The 20,911-nt window shown below is 44.1% G+C and overlaps 1 protein-coding gene across 6 annotated transcripts; it reads left to right on the forward strand.

Moving 5' to 3' along the window:
• The first annotated feature begins 850 nt into the window (after positions 1 to 850).
• LOC108240990 (ubiquitin carboxyl-terminal hydrolase 15) lies at positions 851 to 20,658 on the forward strand. Of its 6 annotated transcripts, XM_017424841.3 has the most exons (22): positions 851 to 977; positions 1,584 to 1,711; positions 3,148 to 3,278; positions 4,732 to 4,858; positions 5,975 to 6,120; positions 8,142 to 8,203; positions 8,601 to 8,690; positions 11,586 to 11,733; positions 11,837 to 12,010; positions 12,148 to 12,306; positions 12,395 to 12,619; positions 12,702 to 12,785; positions 13,753 to 13,847; positions 13,974 to 14,162; positions 14,277 to 14,395; positions 14,489 to 14,770; positions 14,883 to 14,953; positions 16,428 to 16,543; positions 17,331 to 17,480; positions 17,561 to 17,664; positions 18,437 to 18,525; positions 18,899 to 20,658. In XM_017424841.3, the coding sequence occupies exons 1-22, from the start codon at positions 889 to 891 to the stop codon at positions 19,220 to 19,222; spliced, it is 3,102 nt and encodes a 1,033-aa protein (XP_017280330.1). In that variant the 5' UTR covers positions 851 to 888; the 3' UTR covers positions 19,223 to 20,658. The 6 variants fall into 6 exon arrangements, 5 of the variants coding, with proteins under 5 accessions (XP_017280330.1, XP_017280331.1, XP_037837090.1 ...); XM_017424842.3 differs by lacking the exon at positions 8,601 to 8,690; XM_017424843.3 differs by lacking the exons at positions 851 to 977; positions 1,584 to 1,711; positions 3,148 to 3,278 and adding an exon at positions 3,688 to 3,785.
• The last annotated feature ends 253 nt before the right edge of the window (positions 20,659 to 20,911 follow it).

Genomic DNA, 20,911 nt, shown 5'->3' on the forward strand with positions numbered 1-20,911 from the left:
TTTACAGAAAATTCTTAAAGGATACAGTTAATATGCTAGTCACAGTATTTTATTTTTGATTTTTGCTTGGTTTATTTGATTGTTTTGTACTAAATTAGCAAAAGTTAAAGTAGCTGTAACACCTATACGGAGCTCAGTTAATGCCAGGTGTAATAAATTGTTTGCATAAATAAATAGACATTATTTTGTTAAAGAGCAAGCAGTATGTCTTTGTTTGGATTTAGTCAAGTTGGAAAGCTTGATAAATATTTACTCTTAGGATTAATTATTTTCTAAGAAAACCAACATAAACAAAATCCCTTGTGCTTGAGCAACATCTGTTTGTTTTTTTGCTAATTTTGTATGCTATAAAGTAAAAAATAACTGGGACTAAGTCAAGTGCAGGAAAGAGGCGTTAATAAAAGTAGTTGTTTTTCAAAATAAAATACCCTGCAGACCAATACATGTTAAAGATTTATTTAGGAAAAAGTTTTATTTTTTCTGTTTATCCCAATCAATGCATAAACCACTGATCCACAGGAGAACCAGACGGTAAAAATTCTCTAAAATCATTTTAGTAATTCAGCTGCTCGAATGACAATAACAGGAGACAGTGGGTCGGACAGTGAGAGGCGGCCAGTGCTGGTTGGACAGCGAATTAGTGAGTTTTTTATTTTTAAATGAGAGACTCTGAAAACAAGCAGCTTTGATGACTTTCTTTTAATTTATATCCGCTTCAGACCACTTTTTATTTAACTTTTAACAACTGGCACTTCCCGGGCTCCGTACCTTGAACACGCTTTGTTAAAAAAAATGATTTCACCGCTTTTGATTGGCCGCCGCTGCGTCACGCTCTACGTGCCTCCGTGACGCGGCACGCTTTTCCCACCATGCAACGTCCGAGTAAAGATGGCAGAAGGAGGAGCGGCTGATCTGGATACTCAGAGAGGAGAGGTCGCGGCACTGTTGAAAACACAGCTAAGGAAGGGGGACACCTGGTAAGGCTTGAGCTGAAATCCGTTCAAGGTCGCCCCGCGGCCGCCGGCTGCCTCTGCCGGGGCTGACAACGCCAAAAATGTTAGGAAAAGCCGAGGCGGCGGGCCGTGTTGACAGTGCCTGGAGAAGCTAACGAGCGCCTGTCAGCCTCGACTGACGCTACCCGCTACTCTTAAATGAACTACTCCCGCTTCCGTAACGTTTAAATGACATATTCCGGCTAATGTGCTGAGCGTTTTCTATTTCACTAATTATCTTTTTACCTGACAGCACGAGCTCAGCGTGCTACTTAGCGTTTGGCTAAGTAGCAAGCTAACAGCTAGTCGGTTAGCAACCGTTGCTTCGAAGTGGTTCAGTCAGCGGGTTCGCCCGTCGACTTTACTTAGGCGGAGTCGGAAATAAAATTAATTTAAAAAAAAAAATAACACCACCTGTCATAATCTCAGGGCCAGCTGGCTGGGCTTGTAGCAACCTGAGCCGAGCTGGGTGACACATTTAACCGGTTTGTGTCAGAAACCCCGAGGGCTGAGTTCCAACAAACTGCTCCCGTCCAACCGCCGCTAAAACTGCCTCTTTGTTTATTTATTTGTTTATTTTTTTTCCCCCAGGTACTTGGTGGACAGCCACTGGTTCAAGCAGTGGAAGAAATATGTGGGATATGACAGCTGGGACAAATACCAGATGGGGGACCAGAATGTCTACCCAGGACCGGTGGACAACTCGGGCCTCCTCAAAGGTGAGACGAGGGGGAGAACAGCTCTGTTTCAGCTGAAAGATGGAGAACACAGCTTTCAAATGATGCCAAGATCACATCTGAAGCTTTAAAAACAAACAGCAAAGTTGCTATGTTTTGAAACTGGTCAACAACATCCTGTTTGTTTGTTTTTAAATATTACCATGAAATTTTCATCAGAAGTTCTTTTTGATGAATGTTCTAAATAATCTAGCCTTTTCAGCTGTTAGAATAATATCAATCAGTTGTTTTACTAACAAGTAGTAAACCTTTATTTGTAACCAGTTTCTTACTGCAGAGAGATTATATTGTCCTGATCATTTTAAAAAATGTGCTGAGTCAAATAGTATTTAGGTTCTTGATAACATGAACTTGAAGTTCAAAAACTGTTTACATGAAGAAAAGCCTGATATCATCAGATATAATTAATTCCGAAATAAATATTTATTTATAGACAGTGTATGTGAATGTGGTTTATTTAGATAGATATATTTGGGTTCATAGAAGCAATTACAATTATACTTTTTCTTGCGTGCAGCCTAATACAGGTATTAATTAATATTTGAGCAGACTTCTCTCTTTCTTTCACATGCTGGATCGCTATGATTGAAGTAATGTTTAATTTGTGTGTGTTATTAATTGAATTATTACATAACTAATCAATCAAACAAACCAAACTAACACTTTGTTAGCTTTTTTAAAATGTTTCTTTTGCACTATAAGGGTATTAAAGCATGCTGCTGTTGGCTCAAAGGTTCAAAGTTATGCCATAAATATCGTTAATTTAGAAAGTAAACAACTAGAATGACAAATGACCAACGAAGACTCCTATTATTCCAACTTGACAATCAATAAAAATATGACCCTGCTTGGTATGAAAGTCACAAGCTGAGTCAGCACTCATAGTAACATACCTACCATTAGAAGTATATTTTTGTTTTGGGCTCAGTTGTTTATATAATTTAAATTTTTTGAGCCGACTGACGTTTACCTCCGTTAAAACGTTTGGACAAAACTAACAGATGCTGGCAGATTTTCATCACTGTTATTTTTTGCCTTCAGATGCTTAAATTTTTATATTTTATTGGCAGATCTACAGCAAGCAACTCCTGAGGTTAACGTGAAAGTCTGACACACAGCATTATTCCGTCACGTTTTGGGTTTTTAAATCAATATTCGTAGTTGTGTCTTCGTGGGATTTAATTTTTCTGGAAGTACTGACAAAGAGTTTAGAAAAACGGGCACAAAAACACAATATTGTCTGCAGCTGTGTGGGTTCATAGAAAGCTCTCCAGCAACCCCTTTTTTTTCTTTCTTTGTGTGTTTTGCTTTGTGTGTGGAAAAGCACACCATCAGTGGATGAACTGGCTTTCTTTCACGTTGTTCATCGTTGTTCATGTTCCTCACCCTCTCTTCCTGTTTGTCCTCCTCCTCTATAGACGGGGACGTGTTGGCCATCAAGGAGCACCTCATTGACGAGCTCGACTACATCCTGGTCCCGACAGAAGGCTGGAATAAGCTCGTCAGCTGGTATGCACTGACAGATGGCCAGGAACCAATCGCGCGCAAGGTACAACTGAAAGGGTTTCACAGCGAGCATGTATCCTGCCTTTGTCTTCCAGGGTTGTGACTAATACCTGGTCTGGTTTAGAATGAAATAACAAGAGCTAGAGTCTTTTTAGCCATTGTAGTATTTGATGTACAGAATCAGGATGTTTATAGGTGTATTCTTTCATTTTGAATGTCGTCCAGGCATGAAAACAAAGTCAACTCTATCAGGTTTAAAACACGAGTTTTGGCTGAAAGGTGATTTTACGGATAATACTTTAAAATGGCGCCCACAGTATTAAGTTCTCCACTTCGAATTTTGCTAATCATGGCATCATGGCAGCTGGAGGAGGTTCCTGCCCTGTCACCTCCACCGTCCTCCCTTTCTCTTCCTTCCCGTCGACCCTCCCCCTTTTGCCATCTATGTCATGGTACGTATTGGGTGCCGGCGGGGGTTTCTATTTTCAGGCAACGCTCTGGCCGCCTGTAAAGCTACATGGAGGGGTCTACAAGGCACAACATGCGAGAGGTTCATTATTAGTTTTCTTCTCCTTTTTTTGTGGGGCGGGGGGCATTTGTTTTGTCACCCTGTGCTGCCGGAGAGCGTAGGTGGTTTAGAAGGATTCAGGAGGGCTGTTGTCAAGGATCTGGAGCTGTGGTTTCTTTAGCTTCTAACGCCGGCGGAGCGCTCCTTGCCCCCTTTTTTTTTTTTGAAGTGGAGGAATTCCTGCTGAGGTCACTCCGAGAGCAGCAGCGTGAAACGCTTTTGAGAGGAGAGGCATGACCAGTATGGGAGGAGGAACGGGGTGGGTGGGGTGAATTGTTTTTCCTGGGCCCTAATTTGAGAAGTTCCGTGTCGGGCGCTCGGCCCCGGAGTTTCGCTCTAAGCTCCCAAAACACCTCTGGAAGGGAGAACCTTAGCTGCGCGTGCATGACTGCCGCAGTATGTCAGTATCATTTGAGAAACTTGTGCTGTGTGTGTGTGTGTGTGTGTGTGTGTGTACATACGCAGGGGCTCAGCGGTGAAATAAATAGGCTCGGACCCCTCAGCTGTTTCTGCGAGGCGCTGCTATATTAGGAATGTCACTCTGACTCGATGAGTAGCAGCCATGGCAGCAGATTTTACTTTATCAGCTTGGTTTCATGAGTTGGATTGTATAAAAACAGCCACTAGCCTAATAAAGTTTTATTTGTTTATTTATTTTGGGTTGTTTTAGGTCAGGAGTCCCTTATTGCGGTGACGACCTGATTGTTTGCCGGTGGTTCCGTCCCGTCCTGACGAACAGCTGGCAGCGTTTTGGACTCGTTTCATGCATTTAATTCAAACTTGTTGCATCAGAAGTGTTTAAATTTCGGCTCTCATATCAAGCTGGGGTTTTCCATTAGAAGCGTTGTTGCACAAGAAGACGGGGCTTAAGAAAGTTGGTTACAAAATGGACGCAAATTTATTTATTTATTTGTTTGTTCGTTTGCAGGTGGTGGAGCAGGGTATGTTTGTGAAGCACTGTAAGGTGGAGGTGTACCTGACGGAGCTGAAGCTCTGTGAAGACAGCAACATGGACAACGTGATCACCAGGCGCTTCAGTAAAGCTGACACGATAGGTAATCATCAGCCTCTCCACGTGGTTTTAGTTTGTGTTCTTCACCAAAACCCTCACAGAATGTTACAGATATCTTAAAACTTAAAGCCTTCATCTCTGTCAGCAGTTAAGGTTCTTTTGTAATTGACACCCAGTTATTAATGATGGCGATGCTACTCATTCACAAAGCTAATAATGAATTGTTCTTTCATGAGAATTTGTGTGATGTTTGCCAGGGCTTTGATTCTGGATTCCCTCAGACTTCATGCTTTAGCCGACATTAGACGGGTTGTATTTTGAGGGGAAATGTCTTTGTGTTTTCTGGCATTTTTCCTATTTTTTTGTTGTTGTTGTTGCTTGACAACCTAGAATTAAAACTTAAAGACAACGAGAGAACTTGTACTTTTATAAGTGCTAACCCCCAAAAGTCTGTATTTGGTAGTCTGCAGCAGTTCAGTGTCAGATTTTTTTGTTGTTGTTTTTTTGGGTGCAAACTTGTCACATAAAGCTGATTCTCAATCAGATGAATTAACTGAACTTGTAAATTTGTACCTTGAAGTTTTGCTTTATTTTGTCATTATTCTGAACAGTGAGCCTCTGTTCTAATTTCAAATTTCTGAAAAACGGAAATGGGTGTTTTTTTTATTTTTATTTTCTATGGGTATGTCAGTGGGACCCTTCACCATATCTCTGGTCATTTAGGACTAAATTGTATGTTTAGTCCCGACTGACCAGAGAGAAGGTTAAGTTTTTACGGATTCTTGTTTCTTAAAGTGATTGTATTCAAAGAAAGTTCCCATTTCCTGCCTCTTTCTTTTCACGTACCCTAAATGCACTTAAAAAAATCCACTCTTTGTTATAGATTCATTATATAAAATGTGTTTTCATCCAACAAAATAGCAAACCTGGCAAAGAAGCCTGACAGATTAGGAGCAAACTTTATCTGGACGTTCAGACTCCATTATTCTGTCCTCAGAATGATCCGGGCTTTTTTAATCAACACGTGAAACCTAATCAAAATGAAATGGACGGATTCTGAGTTAATTTGTTAGTGTTTGTGGTTGCGTCTTTCACTTCATACCTTGGTTGCTACATGTGTGAACCCCGTAAACGCATTTATTTGTGTTTTTAATGACAGATATGATAGAGAAGGAAATGAGGAAGCTGTTCAGCATCCCCGACGACAAGGAGACCAGACTGTGGAACAGATACATGAGCAACACCTTCGAGCCGCTCAACAAGCCCGACAGCACCATCCAAGACGCCGGCCTCTACCAAGGACAGGTCCGAACCCTCCCAGTTTATCCCTGATTGTCTCCGTTTGAATAGAACTGCTTGAGTTTTGCTCTTTCTTTTTTTTTTTGTCCATTTTAACGAAAATAACCAAATAAGGCTCGACAGTGATGGCTGTCCCTGAGCTCAGTGAAATATGGTCCAGTTTTGTTTGCGTGGCATATTGGAGGATTATTCTTTTCTCTGCTTTGAGTCTGAGTTGTAAAAATCAGCGGAGGGACAGTTTATAAAATCCCTGCTTGTCGAAGCAACTCAGAGCTGGATTGAAACTGACCAAATCTCTCAGAACAATAACATAATGTGACACTGGATTGTTTAAAAACAGTTCAGGATTATTTGGTGAGTTTAACCACACTGGGTGATTCTGAATCAAAGAGCGCTGACCACTGCTGGAATGGCCGACCACATCGCAGCCTGTGCTGCTGAGGCGAGAGTTCGTGCCGCCATCTTGGTAGTTGCTACGCAAGCGGCTTTTAGTTACCGCCAGCGTAACAACAGACTATGAATTTCTGAGGAAACGCAGCCAAGAAGCCTAATGATTTGCCAATAATTGATATTAATAGTTAATAGTCTTTTATTATACCAGGGCTTGTTGCTCTCTCCAAACTAGTCTGCTATAAGACTGTACTGGGGGTGGCTGTTTACCAGCTAACTGAAAATATATTAACAATATTATTATAAAACATCTATTTTATATATAAAACATATATTCTGAATAATGTTAAATGAATGTACAGGCTGGACAAACACTTCATCTTGAAGTGCATGTTATTTAAAGCATAAATATTTCCATTATTATGAGGAAAAACACTATATAAGTTGAAGTGATTATTCTAAATGCAGGGAACTATAGATGCTGGTACCAGAGCTCCGGTTGGACTGAGCAGACATAAAAAGTACTTAATTGAAAGTTTAAGTGTGCACTGGTCTGGTTAGAATGTAATTTTAGTGATGTTGTTTCGGGTCTGCGTTTTGTCGCTGTAAACGCATGGCCGGGCTTACTGGGGGGGGCTCATCGCAGCACGCCGTTTTCCTCTGTTTTCACATTAAGCATGGTTAAAATGGCAACCATAATAGCCTCAAAATAAGGCGATTTTTTATACATTTTTGAACCGACACAACATATGTTCACAAGGCGTTAACGGCGTGTGCGTTTGACGTTTAAAAATTACACAGTGACAGACGTAGCACCTAGCAAGATGGCTGCCACTAATCTCACCTCCAGCGGTCAGTGGCCTTCCCAGCGTATTTCTGTTTCTTGTGATCTAAAACTGGTCATTCACGTCCACACAAACTGATTTAAACACCTGTCAGACTTCATCAGCAGCCCGATCAGATGATTAGGATTATTTTTTACGTTTGTTTTTTTTTTTTTTTTAATTCTGTGAAACATTATAGAGAGCATTGATTCCCAAAGTTGGGGTCGGGACCCCAATGTGGGTCACCCAACACCAAGTATGGGTCCTTAGATAACCTCCAGATATCAACCTACAATTTAAAACCTAGTTTTTATGATATATTTGCACCATAATTATGACAGAGAATTGAAATACAAATCGTAAATTGATTTTAAAAAATAGCATAATGGATGTTGGAACTGTTTGTGCAGTCATTATGCTCTTATTTAACTGGGTCAGTACCTTTTTTGGATGTTTAAACAGCTAACAGATGGGGTCACACACCTTTGTCTTTATTAATTTATGGGTCGAAAGCAGAAAAGTTTGGGAACCCCTGGTCTAAAGGATATTATCGATATTTGTTAAAAAAAATGTAACATCAAAACAAAAACGAGCAATTTATAATGTAGATATATTCAAATCTAAAATCTAATTAAGTTTATTTTCAAAAAATGAAATCCAGCCTTTTTTTGGGTTTTGCACAACCGCCCCCTTCTTTTGTTTTCAGGGTGTTTAAAACGTTTTTTTTTGAGCGTTTTGGTTTCTCCGAAACAGCAGAAGCAGATGGAGCCCTCTTTTTTTTTTTTTTTTTTTTCTTTGTGCCGTCTCCCGCAGGTTCTTGTAATAGAGCAGAAGAACGAAGACGGCACGTGGCCCCGGGGCACCATGGCAACCAAGTGAGTGCGGGACACGTAGCTCGGCTTTATTACTTTGTTGACTTTAAGGAGTTGCTCAACAGAAACTGATTGCAGCTGCCGCACTCTCAGACAGTACTGCTGACACACAGATTACCTGTAGGTGTTGTATTGACTTGCATGTCGTAAGTTTGAAGGATAAAAGGTAACATTTCGCTGTAACATCTCCCAAAGTTTCCTCTCTGTGACTTTGCCTCAGTCTGCCTCTTTTGCTTGAACCTCTGTTGCAACACATCGCTCCGTTTTATTTTCATTCATCTCCGTTTGATTTGATCGACTCGCTCGCTCGCACACCTTTTTCTTTCGGTGACTGCTCCTTGTTTTTTTTTTTTTTTTCTGCTCTAACTCATGATCTATTCTTTTATCTTTTTTTTTGAAGGTCATCTGGCGCTTCCAATCTCTCTGCTTTGCCAAAGATCTCGCCTTCATCTCTCACAAACAATCATAGCAGCAGCTTCAACAGCAGGAAGTAAGGCCTTAGCCGTGGGTTGGACAGCAGATGTGTGGGGTTGAGTTTGGATGTGAACAGCCAGAGATAAAAAAAAACAAACAAAAAAACTACAGCGATGTTTTGGCTTAAACGTGTTCAGGTCTGACCCGGGCTGTAATCCTGATGATGCGTTTTCAGCTGAAAGAGCTGATCGCAGGGATGTGGAAGGAGCCTAATTAGGACTAATCTCTGGGAAACACTTTGAGCAGCAGCAGTGGTCTCTTTAAAATGGCCCGCTGGCACTCCTGAACATCTTACCCAGCGTTTAAATTTATTAGTTAAAAGGTCACACCTGAACTGAAATCGGGTTACAGAATTTTATGATTTTTCTCGCCTTATATTCTGTCATAAAACCGTTGTTTTATGTTGGAATTGTAACATTTAAATCATAACATAATGGAGAAGCAGCTCGAACTCAAAATGCTGCCAATTTCCCTCAAGTCTAATATGTTCTCAAATTTAAAAAAAAAAAGCCTCCGCCTGCAGATTTATTCAAATAAGGCGCGATAACGGAGTGTAGATGTTCGTGCTGATGGGACAAAAACCCTTGCATCTTGCAGCGAGGTGCTCCAGAACACACACACATGCATATTTCCAAGGGTTTATGTCTCTTACTGTTTATTTGCGGCGCTGCAAACTATCATAAGTCACTTCCGATTCAAGAAGCTGCTCGTTTCACATCTTTCAACTCCCCGCTCTGTTTAACACAACGTTTTCTTGTTGTCTTTATTAACACTAAAACTCGACATCTTGATCTTCTTGGTACTGCGAGTTAGATTGGAACAAGTTTAAAACAAGCACGTTTCTTTAAAGAAGCTTTTGAGTGCGCTCTGCTTCTTAAAACGGGTGTTTTTATTAAGATTTGACTCCCTGCATCTCCCACTCCCCGTTTCCTGAATGAGCTGAACGTTTTGATGTATAAATGGCTAAAATGCACGAAGTATGCAGATTATATAGATTGCTAAAATCTTACAGAAAAGTTAAAAACAGGAAAACAATATTTTGAATGCTGAATCAGCAGATTACCTTTTACTTGGTCAGAAAGAAAAGCAAATTAAACTCAAATCTTCGAACATCAGCTCAGTTTTCTGTGCAGTTTTCAGCTCTTTTTTTTTTTTTTCTGCTCTGTGAAATCTCGACTCCCTCTCCTCCGTCGCCGAGTTGAATTAAATTTGCAGGTGAGCTTTCTCACCTTTGCCCTCAGATGGTCTCCTCCTTCCACCCGCTGTTTGTCTGATTTGCCCCGTGTTTCAGGGCATGGGTTTGGAAAAGCCACAAGCTTAGATCCATCAAAAAAAAAAAGAAGAAAAATCAATGTTGATACAATCAGAAAGTGTTGATTTGAACTCAGCCTTTTTGTCCTACTCTCTACTTAGAATATGGCTATAAATTGACATTTAATGTCTTTGCTTTACATGTATTGATAGAGCGGAGAACTGGGTGACTTGGAGAAATTGTATCTTCGCTCACCAGCTCTTTTATCCCTGATTCACTCCCCAGTCAGCGCTGCCGGTTCCTCTTAATTATGCATGGGGGCCTGTATTTTTCATACGAAGCGTTCCCGTGTCTATTGTCGTCCTGAATTTGCGGTTCCGGCGCGGTCTGGGCAGGCTCGGCGGCGGTGCTGTGTCCTGTAGCTCGTGCGGTCTCGCGCACGTCTTCTGCAGTCCGTGTGACCTTCAGGCATCCATTTCCTCTGCTCTTTCCTCTCATCACCTGGCTCCTTACCGCTCGCGCATACTGATCCGGCCATAAAGCGAGCTCATCCCCGAGGTCTTAGTTTGTTTATTCGGAGCATCTCTTCCTAAATGTTTACTTGAGAGAGCTGGTAAATGCGCCGTGGCGTGCGGCTCAACAGCAAAGCAGGAAAAAAAAACTCTGAGAGTTTGTGTTAGTGTGTCAGGTTGTGAGATAACGCACCCAGGTGTGTGTGCACATGCGAGAAAAGGTGATGATTTGTGTGATCTTCTGTGTTTCAGAGGAAGGGCAGGGAGTAGAGAATACTGCAGCCTCAGCTTAATGCAATGAATCAGCTGCTCCCTCCATCCCCATCTCATTTCTCTTCTATCAGCGTCCCCCCCACCCTCTCTATTCTCCCTCTCTCTCTCTCTCCTTCTCTGTGCACCTCTAGCTTCAGCAGCATCCTCACCACTTCTATAAATATCTGAGGGGACCCGTAGAGCGGCAGAGAGCAGGAGGATAGAGGGAGGAGCACTGGACAGGAGAGGACAGAGCGAAGGGGTCTGAGGCAGAGAGGACGAGACGAAGGAGGGTCGACCGTTTCTGCTTTTGGTTTTCGGGATATTTCGTAGGCTTTCTTGTACCCGGAAGTCAAATTCAGGCCTGAAATTCACCCGGGCTGCGTTCAAACCGCTGCCTGAGTCAGGTCGGATCGAGCCGAGTCGACCGTAAAGTTCGGAGCCAGACTTTCGCCCTTGCGGCCCGTCGCGTGCTTTCGGAGTCCGGGCTGCTGGTCGCCGAGCTCCGCGTGGACATGTGGGCCGTCACGGGCCGGGGCGGGGCTGAGATGTCATGCTCCTGTGTTGCTGGTGGTGCCTGAGGCCCGAGGCGGTGGAGCTGGACAGCAGGAGGGTGGACCACTGCGTGCTGAGCTGCGAGACCCCTGCGTCCACCACCATCACAGCAGCGTCCTTTGCCCAGTGGGAGCCAGAGTCGACCAGCGGCACTCTTTCAGCCTCACAGAGGTCCACAGATTAATGCAGCTGGGAAGGGCTGACCAAAAACCTTTACTAGAAGGACTTTAGGACTTAGATGGTTAAAATAGATATAGCGTTGTATGGATTAAAGCTTGTGGCAGTTTTATAAACATGTTTTCAACCCTGTGTCATATATTTTTGTATATTTGCTGTTCAGTGTGAAGAACTCGAGTTACAGTCTGCCATCGTACCCGTCCTACTGCAACAGCTATGACTACTCAGACCAGAACAAACAGAGCGAGCGCTCAGGCCTCTGCGGGCTGTCCAACCTGGGAAACACCTGTTTCATGAACTCTGCCGTGCAGGTAGCGTACGCGCCGCCCGAGGAAGTTCATCCTGAAAGCATAGCACGCGGCGAGCTTGTGGCTTATTGCGCTTCTTTCTTTTTTTCCCGCTTTTGCTCCTCAGTGTTTAAGCAATATCCCCCCGCTGACGGAGTACTTCCTCAAAGATAAATACAGGGACGAGCTGAATGAGGACAACCCCCTCGGCATGAAGGGGGAGATCGCCAGAGCCTACGCTGAGCTCATCAGGCAGCTGTGGTCGGGAAAATTCAGCTACATCACCCCGAGACCCTTCAAGGTGGGAAATAATTGGATTGCACGTTTTGTTTAAAAGAAAATTAGCGGCCTTTAAAGCTGACGGACTAGAATAAAAAGTTAGCTTTAATGTTTATGTCTCTCTGTAATTTTGGTGTCTTTATCTTTTTAATTTTATAGACGCAGGTGGGCCGCTTCGCCCCACAGTTCTCAGGCTACCAGCAGCAGGACTCCCATGAGCTGCTGGCCTTCCTCCTGGACGGCCTCCACGAGGACCTTAACCGCATCAGGAAGAAGCCCTACATCCAGCTCAAGGACGCAAACGGACGGCCCGACAAGGTGCCGCGAAGTTCAGTCTGTTAGCGTTTGCTTCATGGGCTCCTTTTCCCAGCCTAAGTCGGATTTCACGCTTTTGTTCCGGCCTCAGGTTGTGGCGGAGGAGGCGTGGGAGAACCACATCAAGAGGAACGACTCCATCATCGTGGACATCTTCCACGGTCTTTTCAAGTCAACTTTAGTGTGTCCTGTGTGCGCCAAGGTCTCCGTGACCTTCGATCCTTTCTGCTACTTGACGCTGCCACTGCCCATGAAGAAGGAGCGAACACTCGAGGTCTACCTGGTCAGACTGGATCCTCTGGCTAAACCCACACAGGTAACGAGGCGTCTTATCCGGATGCGGTGATCTAATAATAATAATCATCTAAATAATCTTTAATTGCATCCTTCTGTTTCAGTACAAGCTGACTGTGCCAAAGGTGGGCTACATCTCTGACCTGTGTTCGTCCCTCTCCTGCCTGTCGGGGGTTCCTGCTGAGAAGGTAAACCTGTGAGTCTGCAGGAAGACGAACCGTTTTTAGCCGTGACTCTGTAACGTGACGCTCCTCAGGAAGTACGGCCCAACGATCTATTTTAACCGTCCCCGTCTTTGAAAACGAGCGTTCAGGGAGGAGGACGCTGCTTCTTTCTGAAAGTGCATCTTCAGGCCACTTTTTAGCTGTTTAATTCATTTAACCCTCTCAAACTAGCATACTAAACTCTAAAAGAAATGTGTATCTGTATTATAATTTTACCATTAACTATCTGTCTGTTAGCAAAATATCTCATGAACTCCGATACAGAAGAATCATTGGATGTACCTCTTCAACTTGCTCATCTGAATGACTATAATTCAGGGAGTTTCACAGATATTGTGCTAAAAGTTGGTGTGGTAGCAGCTGGGAATGATACTACTATCCTTTAGCTCAGGGGTAGGAAACCCTGGTCGTTGAAGGCCGCCATCCTGCATGTTTCACTTGTTTCTCTGCTCCAACCCACCTGGTTTGAATCAACGGGTGATTAACAGGCTTCTGCAGAACATGAAGGGGGGATTTAACCACTGAATCAGGTATGTTGGAGCAGGGAAACAAGGAAAACATGCAGGATTGTGGCCCAAAAAAGGCCAGGATTGGAGTCCCCTGCTTTAGCTTCTGTCTTTAGCGGAAAGACAGATGTTTTCAGTCGTTCCCAGATCAGATATTTGCAGCTGTAGCTTCTCATATGACCAGTGATGTAAACACAACGTGCTAGTTTTACGCAAGCACAAGCTTTAAAACCAGACACTTCATCAACACAGGGTTACAAATGGTGGCAGACAAGAGATGCGAGAAATCAACTTATTAACTTAACTAAATGCGGCTGACAGAAGTCTCGTTTTTGGTTCGCAAAGGAGAAAAATGTGCAACTCATCTGTGGCGATTCGGGTTTAAAATCTGACGTATTTCTTTCCATTCCCTGTCCTTTTTTTAGATGATTGTAACTGACATCTACAACCACCGTTTCCATCGGATCTTCGCCACGAACGAGAACCTCAGCAGTATCATGGAGCGAGACGACATCTACGTGTGAGTGTCGAGCTGAAATCCTCCCCTCTCAGATTTCCTTTCCGAGCCAGCCGTCCTCGTTTCGCTAAAATCGTGTAAATGACCGGAAACGTGAGTTTTAACTCCTTCGTCTGTGCTGACGTGTAGCTTTGAGGTAGCTGTGAACAAAGTGGAGGACACGGACCATGTGGTGATCCCGGTCCACTTGAGGGAAAAGTACAAACAGTCGGGTTACAACCACACCAGCACGCCGCTGTTCGGGCTGCCCTTCCTCATCGCCGTCCCCAGATCACTGAATGAAGACAAACTGTACAACATGCTGCTCCTGCGACTCTGGTAGGTTCATTTCTTTCTGTTTTGGGTCAGTTACACTGAAGGAAATAAAACCACTGTGTTTACAGAGTCGTTGGTTTAAAGATGATCTGATCGGTTCTGGTTTCTTGTTTGCAGCCGGTTTGTCCGATCTTCTGTAGAGGAAGACGAGGAGGACAATGAGGAGACGCAACCATCCAAACAACACACTGTGAACGGAAACGCCACTAATGGACTGCTGGAGGAGGGGTCCCCAAGTGAGCGCAAATTAAAAAGAAATAAATAAATTGAAATGTGAAAGTATTAAATTGTCGACGAGACGATCGGAAAGCTCCTCTGTGCTCTTTCAGGTGAGATGGAGACCGACGAGCAGGACGACGAGTCCAGTCAGGATCAGGAGCTGCCGTCTGAGAACGAGAACAGCCAGTCCGAGGACTCTGTGGGCGGAGACAACGAGCTGGAGAACGGCGTAGTCGCTCCCCAGAACCCCACCAAGGGACAGCAAACAGCCGGGCACAACAGGAAGAGACTCTTCACATTCCAGTTTAACAACATGGGCAAAACGGACTTCTCGCTCATCAAGGAGGACACCAAGCTGATCCGCTTCGACGAGGCACACCTCAGACTCAGCGGTAAGAAGCGGGCTGAGTTCAGAGTTCAGTTCCTGGTTTGGTGTAAATTCATCTTATGGTGACAAATAATGACTAGGATTATAGTCACATGTTGCTCGCTTTTCTTTTACAGACCGCTCCTATCTGTCTTTGGACTGGGAACCAGAGATCAAGAAGAAGTATTTTGATGAAACAGTCGTTGAGGTAAAACTTTACAATCCTCTTCAGGCTCGATTACGATTCAGAGGGACGCGATGCGGCTCTTCAAACAAACAAACCCCTGAGCGTAGAATCCCTCAGACCTCAAAGAAACAAAAGATTTCGCTCTACCCTTCAGTCAGAGAAGCTGATGAGATGCTGATAAGAATCTGTGGCAGTGGATGTTCATGCATCACGTGTTGGAGCCGTCTTAGCCGCTTTTCTGTTTCCACAACCTTGTTTTCAGTCTCGCTGTAAAGTGCGGTGTGTTACTGTCTTCAGTGTGTTCTGCTGTGGCTCCAAAGGATGCTATCTCACTGAGCTGCCACTGTTGGACTCAAATTTATAAAAAAAACAGACAAATTTTCCGCTTCAGGGTCACTGAATTCAGTGTTTGACGAGCAAGCAGTGTGGCTGCGTTCAGCGTGGCCAGTTTTTTTTTAAATAGTTGTTTATTTTTCATGTTCTCAGCTCGGAAAGCTGCGTTTCAAACCATACACATTATTCTGTTCCCGCAGAGGCTCAGATACGTTCTGCAGACTCTCCCGCGAATGTCGTGCGCCGGATGGTCAGCGAGACACCGTTCGGCGGCGGCGGTGACCGGCGGCTCGTCCTCCTCCTCTGCGGGGAGACGTTTACACAACTTGCGTATAACGTGGCTCCAAACGGTGGCTTTCAGTGCAGACGGAGCAGTTTCTACATAAACGGTCCGGGCGCCGCACGTCAGAGTTATAATCGACGTTTGACTTTTTTTAAAGTTGATCCAGAATCAATCATGTCCTCATTGTGATGCAACAAAACATAAAATATAAGCCCCACCCCTAAAAGTTATGTCTTTTGGTCTCCAGGGCAGTTAAATTCTAAATAGTCAGACTTTATGATAAGTTTGGTGTCAAAAAAGTATATTTTTTTAATAAATCCCCTCAAAATGGAGAGTGGCGACTTGTGTCCTCTGATGAGACATCATGAGCGTTCTAATTAAACTATATTTACGTCTGTTAGTTTATCAGAGACTGATTTTTAAAGGAACGACAGCAGCAATCAGTTTGTTGCTTCGATCTCGTTTTTCTTTATCTGAATCCTCGCAGCTCGTTTAGGTTTGTTATAAAGCCACACCTCGCAAGTACTCGGGAAAAGTTCCATGTTGAATATAAGAGCTGTTCCACCTCGTATTTATTTAGTTTTTTAAACTGCGTGCGATAATTTACAGATTGGGATCTGACAGCTGATTTAAATCTTAAAAATACCTCATGGACGTGTTGACACGGTTGGATAAATGTGTTTATTTTCTCAGCTGAGTCGACGTTTCTGTTCCTGGGCTGAGCTCGTTGTGCAGTTCTGACAGTAATGAGCTGAAATAGTCTCCTGTATGAATGTGTTTACGAGAGCGCGGCGCTCATTAAAGCCCTCGTAGTTTCCTTTTTGGTCCAAGAGTCGTGTTCCAGGCGCTCAGCGGTGGCGTTTTTGTTTCTCGCTGCAGGACTTCGACAAGCACAAGAGCATGGAGTACAAGCCTCAGAAGAAGGCTTTCTTCAAGCTGAAGGACTGCATCGAGTTGTTCACGACGAAGGAGAAACTGGGAGTGGAGGACCCCTGGTAAGAAACCGTCCTTCAACCCAGCCCGGGCGTCTTTGTGTCACTCAGCTGCACGAAACTTTAACCCGACAAACGCCACCACGGGCTGCTTATGCTGCGATGCATTAAACTGATTTTAGTATTTCCCAGTTTTTGAAAACACAATGAGGAAAACATTGTTTTTCTGACTCTGTCATCTGTTGCAATTTGCAAAAATAAATGGAAATGTTAACGATGATGTCCACTTTTGGTTGATACAGCACTGTTGTTGCCACCTTGTTGAGAACTAAATGAATAAAAGCAGATTTGGTTTGAGGTGCCGTATCTTTAAGGGAAATGCTCTGACTTTAACCACACAGGAATAAGAAGGCTCATGTATGAAAACCAGTTGATTAAAATGGATTTTGCATCAAATCGGGACTAAAAAGACTGCTCTGGGCTCGAGTGTTTGGCCACGCCGGACAGGGACCGTACGGAGTTTGTGCTCCGTTCGTTCTGTAGGTCGGGCGCTGACGTTGGACCAGGAGGTCCGGCTCATCTCGAGGGATTTCAGGTCGTGTCTCTGCAGCCCCTGCTTTGTGCACCGAGGCGGCCATGTTAGAGTAGGTGTTAAAACTCGGGCTTTGACCGGATCGTCACCAAACTTGAATGTCGTTCCAGACGCTGCTGTGCTCCACCTCTGTTTCTACAGAAGCCCAGAGGGGGTCAAAAAAACCGCAGGCCTTAGTTTTCTTTGATAGCTCAGGTGGTAACGGTGCAGCTTCCCCCCCTGCCCCCCGGACTTGAACCCGTGTGTCTCGTCTAACAGGTACTGTCCAAACTGTAAGCAGCATCAACAGGCCACAAAGAAGCTGGACCTGTGGTCTCTGCCTCCGGTTCTGGTGGTTCATCTGAAGCGCTTCTCTTACAGCCGATACATGAGGGATAAACTGGACTCTCTCGTTGACTTTCCTCTCAGGTACACACACACACACACATCTGGTGACGTGGGTTTACAACCGCCTTTTCTGATGACGCCACGCCGCCTTGCCTCCGCAGGGATCTGGACATGTCCGAGTTCCTGATCAACCCCAACGCCGGGCCGTGCCGCTACGACCTCATCGCCGTGTCCAACCACTACGGCGGGATGGGCGGAGGCCACTGTAAGGCTTCACGGCGCCACAAACAGACCTGCTTTACTTGAGTTTTCTCTCTGGATTTCTCACTGAGATAAAAAGTACTAATTGCTTCTTTTTTTAGGCAGATAGCTTTAATAAAGGCCTCTTGTTTGGATTAGTGTTTTACTGAAGGGGACTAAACTCCTAAATGTTAAATTATGCAGACCTCTGAGTAAGCAGATAGATCCAACACTTCTTATTTTTTAAAATTTGTTTTGTTTTGAGCCAAAACTGCTCAAATCAAAGATCAGACATGACACATTTTAGGAGCTTTTTATTTTACATGACTGAACTTCTGCATAGAAAAACATTTCAGCAGCTGATAAATTCCTCAGTTGACCTTAAACAAAACGTAATTTCAAAGATTTCCCTTTTTTTTCTGTGGTTTTCCTCTGCTTTTTGTTTTGTGCCTCCTAAGTGAGGAAAATATTTAATTTTCAGGTGTTGAAAGCAGGAAAGTAAGCGTTTACCGTTCCTTTGTTGCAGAAAGTTACTTCTTGTCTCATCAGCGATTTAGATTTAACCTGAATGAGCTGAATGTGTTGTTTTCTTACCGGGAAATTTGACCTTTTACTGTCGTTCTTCACCTTTTTCTCTCGGCTGAAAGTCGGAGAATCTTATTTTCCTTTAAACAGTTCATTTAAAATGATATTATGACACTTAGCACTTCAAAAAAACACAGGAAGTGAGTTCATGAAGCCAGTTTTGACTGATGTTGTCGCGTGTCTTTAAGTGTTTTGTCCTCTGTTGCTCTCAGACACTGCTTACGCCAAGAACAAAGACGACGGGAAGTGGTACAACTTTGACGACAGCAGCGTGTCTCCTGCCGGCGAAGATCAAATCGTGGTGAGTGGCCAAATACTGAAAAGCAGCAGTTAGGTTCGTTAAATCGTACGGAAGGTTGTTACTCACAGATTGTTTTGAAATGTGCTGAATTACCCAACGAGACGCTTATGGAGGCACGACTCGTCACCGGGGTTTCGTTAACGAAACGGTCGGCCTCACTGCAGATTGAACACGTTTTCTCAACACAAATGAGGTTTTATGAATCGAAGTGGATTGCAGGATGTCTTATGAGCGAGTTTCTCTCTGGTTTAATGTTTTCTCTGGTTGTTTTTGGACCCGCTGTGGTCGCGGTAAGCTATAATCTGCTGTCAATCACAGAACGTCATATTCACCCGAGCAGCTCAGTGATTCGTCTCTCTTTTCTCCTACGAAGTCCAAAGCGGGCTACGTGTTGTTCTATCAGCGCCAGGACACGGTGAAGGGCACCGGCTACTTCGCTCTGGACCGTGAGGAGGAGGAGGAGGAAGAAGAGGATGAAGATGAAGAGGAGGAAGGCGAGGAGGAAAACGAGTCCGAGGAGCTGCGGGGCAGAAAGACCATCTCCTCCACTCAGGGCGCCCCGGCCGCCGCCCAAAGCGACGAGGAGGAACTAAACGAGAACAGGAGCAGGAAGAACGAGGAGGAGGAGGAGGAAGAGGAGGAGGAAGAGGAAGAGGAGCAGGCATCCAGTCGGGACGTGACCATGACGACCAACTGAGGTAAACGGGGAGACGTGGAGAAAGAGAAAAGGGATCTCTCCATCTAAAGCCATACGGTCAGAGAGCGGCAGCGGGCGCCGCCGGGCGGTTTGGACTCAGCCGCCGCCACCGCCGGGTCAGGGAGCCGCCGGGGAACGCCTCTCTGAGAATTCAGGACCCTCCTGTGGGTGGATCACTGTGTGTGTGTGTGTGTGTGAGTGAGAGTGTCGCCGGGGACGGATTTCTGAATCTCTGCTTCTCTTATTTCAGTTCTCATCGGCGCTTTTGTCTGCACATCATTTTAGTATTATTTAGATTTATTTTTGTAAATATTAAAAAAAAAAACACTGAATTTTTGTGATGCGCTGAAAATGGAAAATGTTTCGAACTTGCACAATCACCAACCATCCACTATTTGTTTCTAATTTTCTTGTGTTAATGCCAGACAAACTGCAGTTTTCTCTCCTGACCCTGAGCGAGCCCGCTTTACGACGCGTCAACAATCCAGACTGAACGGAGACGGGTGCTTTTAGCTTTTAGCTTTCTGCTGCTGCGCTTTTAAACGACCCGCCCTCGATTTAAACTCCAATCGAAGCAGGGTTGAGACGTTATCCGGCTAATTCTGCTGGAGAAACTTCATTTCAGTCACGGAGATGAGTTAAAATAAAATGTTTTAGGTAGAAAAGCGGTGTGGCAACGAGTCCGCTGCTTTAAACCGAAGCTTGACTGCAGCTCGTTTTCTTCATATCCAAGGCGATTTGAGATTGTTTGTTTATTTTCATTTAAAACCACCTCGGCCTTAAATCTGAATCCGACATCAGACGCCTTTTTTCTTTGCACATCACCGCCTCGTGGCGTCACGCGCTCCGAATGTCTGACGGACCCTTTTTTTTTTTTTTTTGTTTCGCATCCACAGCCGTGCCGGAATGTACGCAGAACGGAATGAGCAAAGACCACATGTTTGTGACTCAACGATGCCTTTTCAACGACCCTTTTCTCTCTCTGGTGCCAGGTTGCTCTCGCCTTCGGTTCCGGCCGTGTGAATTTCACGGGAAAGATGACGATCCGGTGATGTTTAGATCGGTGCGACTCGTGCTGAAACTGTTCTCTTTCTACCTGTTTGGTCCATTGTAAACAACATACCTGTTGTTGCCTCCGAGTATCCAATGCCTTCATGAGCATCTTTGTGCTTCGTCAGCTCAGCGCCGCCGTGCTTTTCTTTTTGTTTGTGTTATTTTTAGGTCGACTCACCCCCCCATCCTTGACTGCGTGAGATGTGATTGCTACTTTAAGATTATACGATATTGTACAGAAGAGTTCACTCTGTGAGTGCACATTTGATAAAGTTTATTTATTTATATGTAGGCATTTAATAATAAACAGACAGTATATTTAAAAAAAACAACAAAAAAAAAAACAACCTTGGCAAGACCCTGGAAGTCCGGGAGTCTGAACAGAACACACTAGTTTGCAAAGTCTTGTCAGGGAGGGAATATTTTTTTAGGAAAAAAGATGAATCTCTTGTTTTGGGACTTTTTTTTGTAAAAAAAAGTTTGAAAAAAATAAAATAATCCAGACGTCCTTGCATGATGATGATGTATTGGGGATTTCGAGGTTTGACTGCACTTAAGTTCACTTGGGTTTACATTTGAAATGTGCATGTGTATTTATACACAATCTATAATAAAGTTGTGTAAAGCTTCCTGTGG

This window comes from Kryptolebias marmoratus, linkage group LG18 (genome assembly GCF_001649575.2).
Source record: "Kryptolebias marmoratus isolate JLee-2015 linkage group LG18, ASM164957v2, whole genome shotgun sequence".
NCBI classification, from domain to species: domain Eukaryota; kingdom Metazoa; phylum Chordata; class Actinopteri; order Cyprinodontiformes; family Rivulidae; genus Kryptolebias; species Kryptolebias marmoratus.

Bases quoted from the DNA above. Each gene is read 5' to 3' on its own strand.
- LOC108240990 (XM_017424841.3), top strand. From the start codon at position 889: ATGGCAGAAGGAGGAGCGGCTGATCTGGATACTCAGAGAGGAGAGGTC. The intron at 978-1,583 runs GTAAGGCTTGAG...TTTTTCCCCCAG, and splicing joins CTAAGGAAGGGGGACACCTG to GTACTTGGTGGACAGCCACT. The intron at 13,848-13,973 runs GTGAGTGTCGAG...GCTGACGTGTAG, and splicing joins GAGCGAGACGACATCTACGT to CTTTGAGGTAGCTGTGAACA.